This window comes from Phaethon lepturus, unplaced genomic scaffold (assembly GCF_000687285.1).
Source record: "Phaethon lepturus isolate BGI_N335 unplaced genomic scaffold, ASM68728v1 scaffold5477, whole genome shotgun sequence".
NCBI lineage: Eukaryota > Metazoa > Chordata > Aves > Phaethontiformes > Phaethontidae > Phaethon > Phaethon lepturus.
Genome location: NW_010551025.1, coordinates 32,669 through 43,964, shown reverse-complemented (window position 1 = coordinate 43,964; position 11,296 = coordinate 32,669). Strand labels below are relative to the sequence as shown.

Below are 11,296 nucleotides of genomic sequence, written 5' to 3'. Positions count from 1 at the left end.
ATGGAGATTCTCCTTGCCTTTCTTTTTTTTTGTTGATATATTTGCAGAAGCATTTTTTATTATCCTTTATGACTGTGGCCAGATTGAGCTCTAGCTGGGCTTTTGCCTTTCTAATTTTGTCCCTGCTTGACCTAACGAGATCCTTGTACTCTAAGTATAATTAGTAAAGGATATTTGTGCTTCTATAACATGATCCTGAAAAATATGATTATGTATTTAGTTATTTATTTCCAAACACTAGCAGCCTATAAATGAGTGTTGTGGGAGAAGGCTACATATATTTTTAAAATCATCTGTTTGCTTATCACTTTTCTGTGGATATAGCACATTTGATTGTCACTGCCTTGTAAACTCTAAAGCTGAAAGCCTGTAGAGCTTGAGTAACATGTGCCTAGTATGAAAGCAGTGATTCTAGGAATCCTTTTCACTGTCTCGGACTTGCCTTGCTCGTTCATCATCTGAACCTTCCCATTTGTGATGTTGCATTTGCAGTGTGACTTTGAGGAATAAGCATAAATTGTAGGTGGTTGAAATCAATGGGAAGGATTTAGTTTCAGATGTAAACATCTGTGGTACAGAAAGACAGGGCGGACAGGAATGGGGCTGCCTAGCTATCCCAGGAATCCTGCTTCCCATAACAGAATGTCAGTGGAACAGAGAATGGTGAATGAGAGAAGGTAGTTACCGTAATTCTCACACCAGCCTTTTCTTCATCTATTGATATGTTTTTCTACTGCAGAAGAGGCTTTTTTTTTTTTTAAAGGTTCCTAAACTTGGAACATTTTTTTGAGGGATTGTATTAGTGATGTGACCCAATTGCCTTTAATCAACAGTGAGAGTCATCAGTCTGTTTATTTGAAGGAGCCAAATTAATCTGATATTGATAGAACATAATTGTGCTTAAATTTTGCTGTATGCTTAACTACTCAGATAAACGCGTGCTATTTTTAATTGAAGAAATCAAAAAGGGAGCTGAGTCAAGCTCAGAATAATGTTTATATCTGTAAACTCTAGAACATCATGTGGAATTGTTAGGTATATTTAGGCTCCAATTTACATTGCAAAATTAACTGTTGTGTATATAAATTAGAATTGTCCTTCTCTTAATTCTAAATAGATGCTGTATTTGTGCCTATTAAATAACACTTCTTCACTTGTGTCTGATTCTAGAAGCACTTGTCTATTTTAGGAACATGATCAATAGAATCCTTTTGAAATTTAAAAAGAAATTACTTTGGTACCTCTAAAATAAAAGGGTGCATTAGTCACTTGAAGAGTTGACTGCGAACTTCAGAGACACTTGTGTTATCAGGCCAGTGCATGGTATTACATGAGGGGACAGGAAGAAGGGGAAAACAACTGCCTGCAGTGAAGGCAGAGTATGATCTAATAGGATCAAGTTTCTGCCACCCAAAACATCAATTTTCACAGATACTTTTAATGTGTTGTCAGGAAAATATCAATATTTTTTGTCAGCTTAAACTTAGTCTATATATGTAAATAATATATGTAAGTAATTCTGTATGTATGTATATTATAATATCTGTATAATCCAGCATATTTCTAAGATATATTATTATTATTATATATATAAAAATACTACAGAATTATTCCAGACTACAGTGTTAAAACTTGATTCCTGGTCAAGAATTTCCTGAAGGAGGAAAGTGAATGAGAGGATGTGCAAACTACTAAAAGTCCAGTTTTGTCTAAAACATGAAATCAGGTGGATGCATTTCCATAAAATTTATCTATCTCCTACTTGTTCAAATTTTTCTATTTATTTTTGGTTACTAAATGTTTTAAATGATAGAGTATTGCATTCTTAATTAGATTATTTTAAAGATAGTGATACGTCAAGGAGTACCTTTCTCCCGCATACAGTTTCCTAAACCCATACAACAGCCAGCTTGAAATATGAAAGATAAAGGACAATTGTGCATGTGGTTATGGGATATAAAAGGAAAAATTCATAGTATTTAGAATTCTTAAATGAATGTATCATCTGTGATTTTTTTTTTTCTTTTTTTTTTTTCTTTTCAGACTGTGAACAAGTGCAGCCTCCACTGTGGCTACAGACTTTAATGAATGCTTGCAAACAAGCAAGTGATTTCAGTGTTCAGGGTGTTACTATTTCCCTTGTGATGGACTTGGTTGGATTGACTCAATCCGTTGCTCTCGTCACTGGAGAAAACCTGAACAGTGTGGAAACTGCTCAGCCTCTTAGCCCTAACCAGGGAAGAGTGGCTGTGGTCATCAGACCTCCTCTTACTCAAGGCAATCTGAGATATATGGCTGAAAAGACAGATTTCTTCAAGGTACAGTGCAGTATCTCACTGCTGTTTTCTTTAGGCTTCTTTTCCTGGCTGGTGAACACTGACAGTCTTGACCACTTTACCATCCCTGGTATGGTAAACCAAATATTCTTGCTGGGTATTTTGGTAACACTTGTAACCCATGTTAGACTCGAAATGAAAATACATCATAAGTTTTCCCGCTGTGATTGTTTTACTGAGTGCTTGGGTGAAAGAACTTGTTCAAATGAATTATTTTAAAATATAAATAAAACCTGATTGAATAACATAATTAATTAACAAAGGTATAAAACATAATGTGCCTCATGTAGGACTCTGGTAAACCACAATCTCTGCATTTGTGTAATTTATGTAAGAACTAATTTACAAAAGATAATCAGCAGCAGGGTATATTAATTATATTTCAGTGAAAATTTATTTCTGGAGATACCTGTGAGCTCTGACTCCTAACAGGAATTTTTAATGTAGTATGTTATTGCAGTGTTTCAAATAATTGCTTATGTTCATATGAACAAAAAGGAACAGTTTTTTACAGTTTGCCTGTTGGTCATATGGTGTCATCAGATGTAATGTCACCCGTCATTGCATACAGCTCAGCATAATCTAGAGCAAAACGAGGCATGATACTCATTCACTTGTGTCTCTTGCAACTTTTATTTTCATGTACAAAGCATATAGCTTTAACTCTTTGGGACCAGTTGGGTGATGGAACTCCTCAGCATCATCAGAAGAGTGTGGAGCTCTTCTACCAGCTGCACAACCTTGTTCCATCTTCTAGCATTTGTGAAGATGTTATTAGTCAGCAGCTGACTCACAGAGACAAGGCAAGTTGTTCATACGTTTACTAAAAGATGAGTTAAGTATCTATCTATAGAAATATTTAGAAAAAGGACTTGGTGCCTCAGAGGGGGGCATAAATAACTTCAATATTGAAAAAATGTTGCCTTACAGTGATTGTTTCAAACATTAAAAATATTCTTACCTTTTACTTGCATGCAGAACGTAGATTTATCCACCCTCTGACACTGACACCCTCTTTCCTATATTCCCATTCACAAGAAATGTTTAACCTTATGTCTGTAGTAGTTGAGCCCTGTTTTCATGATGTCTTGACGTTTCACAAACCTATGAAAAGTGTTTGTAATGGTAGTAATTGAATATAGATTTTCTAGGTTCCATTCCAGTTGTCCTAAAGACTCTTCTTTCCCTGTACAGCTCCATCAAATTTAAGCACACTTTCTTTTGCTGTGCCCTAACCACCTGTAGTTCAGTCCTCTGGTGTGCTCCCTCCTATTTAATCTAATTCTTGCATCTTGTCTAATAATTTGTCTTAATATAGCATCTAGACTTTCTGCTTCCTTTCCTTCACAGAACTTGAAGAAGCAACAGCCAGGTTATGGTCATCAACATGTCTTCTTCATAGTGGGGTTGGACTGCTGCTTTCTTAAGACAGTCATGTGTGGTCCCTTTTATCTTTCTATGCTTTTGCTTTCTATTTTCTCTTTCTCTCAGCTGAGGTGTCCTTACTGCCTTTCTCTTTGTGTCACCACCTTTTTGCAGTTTGAGATCTGTTTTCAATTCCTTTCCCTTTCTGAGAGACACATCCTAATGAATCTGCTGCATTTGATATTACTAATTTGCTGCTTCAGCCTTAATTCCATTTTTCTTCTAAGCAGCAGTGAATTGGGTTGGGTTTTTTTGGTCTTTCTGACCATTTTTATGTATTATCTGATTCTGGCTCTTTTTGTAAGAGTTAAAGTATATATAAGACAAAAGAGTGGCATGTAATAAATAAGATTTTATTTTATTTCCAGGTCCCAAGAGCTGTGCTATGTATTTCTGAGCTCCATCTTTTGACACTTGTCTCAGTTAATTATTTCCAGCTAAAGTGTTTCTGTGAGATTCTTTTCCCCTCTTGGGAAGCAGAGGAATTGCAATAACTAGATACTTCCGAAGAAGAGGCTTCTGTACAATTTTTCTCCAATCTTATGCAGCCCCTCTCTTCCTTAGTTAATTATCCTTGAAAGATTTGAATTCTGGCTGTTTCTTCCATGTTTGCCTATTCTCGAGGGCAACTAATAAACTGCTCTAACCGTAATTGCCAGTTTTCTGTGTATCTGTGTCTGTGGAAAATGTGCTTGCTTACTCTGCTCTGACTCTACTCTCACAGCTGGGTTGTGAGTTGTCTATGCATTTCTTTGCAGTATGGTACTGAGGCCACTCTTTTTCTTGAAGGTCTTTGCTTTCCATCTCTGTCTGACATCAAAAGCCATGGACTATAATTTGAGCAGAACCTCTTGATTGATCAGAGTGCTGCTTCTTTGCCTCTGATAACACTGTTTTGGTTTCTTGTTATTACTTTGTCACTTGTCCTGTCTTCTGTTTTGTTACCACAGGTTATAATGCTTGCTCATGACCCAGCTTGGTGGATTTCTCCCATTCTTTATTGGTGCTCAAAGATCTTTTACTTCACTGCTGGCTGTTTTTTTTAGAATTGATCTTGGCTGTCAGTTTAGCTATCAGTTTAGCTAATGCAAGTAAAGTAATATTTTGAAAATATTTTGAAGCTGGCAGATGTTCACATTGTTAGCAAATTGTGTTTCTTTTAGGTCTGTGATGAGTGTCTGTGGTTTCATGCTAGACAAAGGGGGCATTCAGCATTCAGCAACAGACTTATGTAGGAGAATTTATCTCTTATCAAAAGTCATGCTCTGCTTCCCAATCTATAAAGCACATGCTTAGCTTTTACTATTGTTAGTAGGAGTTCTACTTGTCATGACAGGTACTCTCCCCACCCCCCACCCTTTTTCTTTTTCACTTTTTTTCTCCCCTAGAAATTTGTTTCACATAGAGGCTGTCAGTTTGACATTTGAGTTGAGGCCTTTTGTAGTGCTTTAAATTTTAGATATATGAACTGTTCACAGCCCCAACAGAATGAATAATAGGAAATTACTTGCTTATGCACTCTGGCAACTCATGCTTGTGTCACTTCAGAAGCAGTTACCTTTTTGCCTTTCTACCAGAGAGTAACCAGGTCAACAAATGTGAATGTGAGCCAGTCTGTCAATTGCTGCAGTTCACAGCTTGGCATATTGATAAAACTCCCAATGATTTATAGTTTCACTTATTAGGCAGGTCTGTGAACTGCTGTGACTGTGGATGTGGCACTCGCTCATTTCTGACAACCTTACTGTGAAAACAGTAATTTCTTATATCTTCCCAGCATGGATTGCAAGGGCTTACATGGAGTCATCTGTATGTGTTTGAAAATTGGTATTTTCACTCTTTATTCAGCAGATGTTAGTGAATTGTTTTGTGTAACTGTATATATTTTGCAGCAGTGTTGGTTTTTCTTCCCTGTGTGAACCATATTTTTTTCTAAATGCATGTGATGCTTGCTTTACTTTCTAGAATGCTGCTGGCTGTTTCTCTTGATTTTGTTTCTGGTTGTGAAATGTTCATTATTCTGGCAGGTATTGGTTGTATTAGCTGTTGCAAAGCTTCTTAAGCTGTATGTTGTAAATTAAGTCTGGAAGTTTGCCAGGTTGTCACAGTGGTATTAACAGTTTTTAGTTTGGCCTCACTTTGGTTAGAGGTAAATACACTTACTATTCATTCCCTATAAGCATATATTTTAAGAACAAACAAGTGAAAATCTTCATCCTCTTGTCTCTGCTTATATAGTAATTTGGTTTAAGCCCTGATTGTGTTTGAAAGTAATTTTGTTGTTTTATTCAGTATAACCATGCTGATTGCTGTGCTTTGTTTATTCACTCCTACAACTGCTTAGTAGCTTCCACGTCTCCTGGGTAAAGCTGTTTTTAATACATATACCCATGTATTGGTATCATAGCATGGCATTTACTATTGTTTACAGCCTTGCTGGAATAACTCTTTGCTTTGGTCAGCCACAGTAAAGAAATAAAGGCATAAAAGTTGTTACTTTAATACCATTTTCTCCATTAAATATTCTGCATATTATTACTAGTCATTAGAAGTCCTTTGGGCACTAAGCATGTCCGATTTGTCCAAATAAAACTCTATAAAATTATAACCAACAATAACCAAATAAAAACCAGGTTCCAGAGCTAAATTTGGCATGCTAGTGATGAACTCTATCTACATCATATCTAGCCAGAAAATTCTTATCTCTCTTTCTAGCCAACTTATTTTCATTCTTTATTTCCATGGCTACTGTGTCTAATCCCATCATTCCAGATACTATCTCTAAAAATGTCTGTTCTTTCTCTGACTCTTCTCTCTGCCTCTGCATGCTTGAATTTCCATATTGAAAAGCTTGCATGTTTCTTCCTGCTCCCTCTTCATGATCTCTTCTAGTGCCTTGATAGATATAGATAAACTTACTGAAAACAGAGCTGTGCGACTTGTGAGACTAAAATAACTATTATTCAAGCTGTCACATTAAATATTTAAAACTTTTTCAAGCAAAACTTTGAAACTAAGGCAGCCAAGGTCAAGATGGGGGAGAATCCTTTCATGCTACTAAATTCTTCACAGAGACCTACTGTTGCCTATTACTGTTTTTGATATTAGAAAATAGAATTTGAACACATAGTCAAAACTAATTTTAGTAATTTCATTATATCTTTTAAGCTAGTTCCTAGTTCTTATCAGAGGCTGTTGTATTCTGATAGATCTAACTTATAATTTGGTCCACAGAAAGTAAGAATGGAAGCTCATGCAAAGTTTGCAGTGCTATGGCATCTTACCCGTGACCTCCATATTAACAAGTCTTCTTCCTTTGGCCGTACCTTTGACAGGTTGGTGATTGCAAGCATGATTTGGTTGAAATAATTTTGCTTCAAAATCTTTAATAACGTTATCCTGGCAGCATAGAGTGTTTAGAAATGCGAGAAGTACAGTGTAACTGTGAGAGCAGGGAAGGAGGATGAAAAATTTTTGCGGTAGCTGTAAAGAGTAGGACAGGAATGGTCACATGATTCATTGGCTATCACTGTGGTTAAAATATTTGTGCATATTGAACATAGTATCTGAGTTCTTGCTATCATTTGGTAAAAACAAAGGCAGGATAGAGAAGTCAACATACAAGTGAGTTATATGAAAATGGAAAGTAACAATAAACCTAAGAAAACTGAAGAACAAAACTGCAAGTAAGCACTAAGATAGGAAAGATCTTTTGTTTAGCTGTGTGTTTTGTGTAAGATGTCATTTATGGCAAGCAGCAGAGGATTTCTGTTTTACATGCTGGCATCAGACTACATTCTTAGAAAAAAAAAAATGAATGATCCAGACTCTGAACTAGTCTTGTCTTCCTCAGCTAGCACAAATGTTGTGGAAAAGTGCTTCTTTAAATTTCCTGATGTATACTTAGCTGTAGGAAGCAGAGTAAAAAGGTTTTTATTTCTTTGGCTTGATACTGTCACTCATTGCAGAAATGGTGATAAATTCTGTACCTAGAGCTAAGAGCTTATGAACATGTACTACTGGAGGATGTAAAACAGTTGGTAAAATTCAAAATCCAATATATATATTGTTTTTTCCCAAGTCTGGAAAGGATTCTAAAGGCTAAAACTATTAAAAGAAGAAAATAATGACAGTAGGAAGTGCTGAATTGTCAAGTATATTTCTCCTCTCCATTCGTGAAAAAAAGATCTTTGAACAAGTTTTCTCTTTTCCATGCATCTGTGTGAGTTGGCTTTTAACGTTTTCTCTTTTTGTACTGCACTAGCACTTAGTAGGCAACCAAAGCTTGTTATACTAGTAGTTGTACAAATAACTGAACTGACTATACAATGGACAGTGTATATGACTTTATTACTAGCTTTTCCTGGCCATTTCTTCGTTAGGCTAGACTAAAATATAAAACTTCAGGTTGCAAAGTTTGGATTCCAAAGAAAATACTGTTCTATATGGAGAAGACACTGGAGTATGTACTTACATGTTGAAATTCATCACATATCAGATTAAAATAGGATTATTCTGTGAGTAGTGTAGAATTTGTGCTAGGTTCATTCTTCTTTCTATTCTAGATCCTTGTTTATCATGCTGGACAGCCTTAATAGCTTGGATGGTTGTACGTGGTCAGTGGGACAAGCCTGGCTAAATCAAGTGCTTCAAAGACATGATATTGCAAGGGTTCTTGAACCTTTGCTCCTACTGCTTCTCCATCCAAAAACTCAGCGAGTTTCTGTTCAGCGTGTACAGGCTGAATGTTGCTGGACTAAATCTCCCTATCATCCTGAAGAAGAAAATGAAAAGCACTTTATGCAGAAGTTTAGCTGTGCTGATGGTATGTACACAAGCAGTCTGTAGGAAGTTCCTTATTTCTTTGTTATTTGCATGCGACGTTAAAAACATAGAAATTTTTGAGGGTAACTTGCAAAACAAAGTGCTGGAATAGCTACTACTTATATGTACATCTGTGCATATGTGCATATAATTCAAGTTTGGGTGTCCCAATTGTCGTTGAAGTTTTATTGTCCTCAAATTAAGATGATATGCAAGTATTTTAATGCAGAACATTTTCTTCTGTTTTGCTGAACTTCAGTAGAAGTTAAGAATATGGCTTGAAGCTTAACCAAGAAATGAAATGCTTTTATGAACTGGGACTACTGGTGTAGGGCTGGCTGAAAACATACTAATAAGGTTTGAAGGTGTTTGCATGTATTGTGTAATTCTAGTGACATACTGATAATTCTTTCTTATGAAAACACAAGCAGTTAAGACTGCATAAGGGTTCATGGGAGAATCATGTTGTTTTGCTAAGGTCTACTCCTAAAGTAATCTGCTTTGGTTAGGTGAATGTGTGTCGTTTGCATATTAATGTTATTTTTTTTCTGCTGTGAATTGGAAAGACACTATTTACCATGTCTTTATAATTGGAAGTCTTGACAGTAGTTTAAATACTAAATTTAAATTCTAAATTCTTATTCTGAAGAATAAAGTATTATGCATATAAAATTATCTGTGTTTTTCTTCAAGCATTTTCCCATGTGCCTGTAAGCCAAGGACAACTTATTATACCTAAAGAAGGCAATGAAAAACAGCTTGCTATGGATGAAATGGAGAACTTCAGCTTGACTGTCAACCCTCTGAGTGACAGACTTTCCTTGTTAAGTACCAGCAGTGAGACCATACCAATGGTTGTGTCTGATTTTGACCTTCCTGACCATCAAGTTGAAATACTGCAGAGTTCTGACTCTGGTTGTTCTCAGTCATCTACTGGAGACAACATCAGTTATGAAGTGGAAACAGAAAGCCTGAGTGGTCAAGATAGCTCTCAGACTCTGCGAGAAGACTCACCTGATGAAATTGTGCAACAAGTGGTTACAGATCTTATATGCAAAGTTGTAAGCGGTCTTGGAGAAGAGTCTGAACCAGTTAAACATAGTCTACACTCTGAAGATACTTCATGTAAATTCAGTCCTTTGGATAACTCTGTAGAGGTAACAAAAAATGAAGATCAAAATATTCAAAGTAGTCAGAGTAGTTTGCTTAGTAATGACAGCTCCCAGCTGCTGTCAGCCTCAACTGAGACTGGACTTGAGAGCTTAAGAGATGAAATTTCAAGAAATAACTCTTCACCCTGTATTGCAGAAAGCCAGCAATCCCTCTCTGATCTCACTCTTGCTTCCACTGAGTTAAAGTCCAGAAAACGAAGCCACAGTAGTATTCAGTTCAGCTTTAAAGGAAAGGTACCAGAAAAAGTGTCAGAAAAAGAAACAATTGTTAAAGAGGCTGGTAAGCAACCAGGTGCAAAACCTAAAGTGAAAATAGCCAAAAAGAAAGATGAAGAGAAGAAGAAAGCACAAACAGAAAAGCTTAAACAAACAAATGTCTTCTTTAGTGATGGTCTTGATTTAGAAAACTGGTACAGTTGTGGAGAAGGAGAAATTTCAGAAATAGAAAGTGATGTGGGGTCCCCAGGAATGCGAAAATCTCCCAACTTTAATATTCATCCATTGTATCAACATGTGCTGCTTTATCTCCAGCTGTATGACTCTTCGAGGACATTGTATGCTTTTTCTGCAATTAAAGCAATTCTGAAAACAAATCCTTCAGCTTTTGTAAGTGCTATCTCCACTACCAGTGTCAACAATGCATACACTCCTCAGCTTTCGTTGCTCCAGAATCTTTTAGCCAGGCATCGAATATCTGTTATGGGCAAGGATTTCTATAGTCACATCCCAGTTGATTCCAACCATAACTTTCGGAGCTCTATGTACATAGAGATTCTTATCTCCTTGTGTTTATACTATATGCGGAGCCACTATCCAACTCATGTTAAAGTAACCTCACAAGATCTAATAGGAAACCGTAATATGCAAATGATGAGTATAGAAATTCTGACACTTCTCTTTGCTGAGTTGGCGAAAGTGATAGAAAGCTCTGCAAAAGGCTTTCCTAGTTTTATTTCAGATATGTTGTCCAAGTGCAAGGTTCAGAAGGTGATCCTGCATTGTCTGTTATCTTCTATCTTCAGTGCACAGAAATGGCACAGTGAAAAGATGGCTGGAAAAAACATAGTGGCTGTAGAAGAAGGTTTCTCTGAAGACAGCCTTATAAATTTTTCTGAAGATGAATTTGACAGTGGTAGTACTCTGCAGTCCCAGCTTTTAAAAGTACTTCAACGGCTGATTGTGCTGGAACACAGAGTAATGACTGTGCCTGAGGAAAATGAAACAGGCTTTGACTTTGTCATAACAGACTTGGAGCACATCGGTCCCCAGCAGCCGATGACTTCTCTTCAGTATTTACATTCCCAGCCAATAACCTGCCAAGGCATGTTTCTCTGCGCAGTGATACGAGCTTTACACCAGCACTGTGCCTGTAAAATGCATCCCCAGTGGATTGGCCTTATCACTTCTACGTTGCCTTACATGGGGAAAGTTCTTCAAAGGGTGGTTGTTTCAGTGACTCTTCAGCTCTGCAGGAACTTGGATAATTTAATTCAGCAGTACAAATATGAAACAGGATTATCTGATAATAGGTATGTGTAT

At 36.6% G+C, this 11,296-nt stretch overlaps 1 protein-coding gene across 1 annotated transcript in view; it reads left to right on the top strand.

Annotated features, from left to right (window-relative positions):
• Positions 1-2,043: 2,043 nt before the first annotated feature.
• The window catches only part of DOPEY1 (dopey family member 1), a gene marked incomplete at its 5' end in the record, with an annotated part of 29,177 nt that continues 19,924 nt past the window's right edge, over positions 2,044-11,296 (top strand). The window contains 5 exons of the mRNA XM_010290717.1: positions 2,044-2,318; positions 2,987-3,139; positions 6,996-7,096; positions 8,327-8,586; positions 9,279-11,286. Coding sequence (XP_010289019.1) covers positions 2,044-2,318; positions 2,987-3,139; positions 6,996-7,096; positions 8,327-8,586; positions 9,279-11,286 — 2,797 coding nt within the window. The remainder of the gene's footprint in view (positions 2,319-2,986; positions 3,140-6,995; positions 7,097-8,326; positions 8,587-9,278; positions 11,287-11,296) is intronic.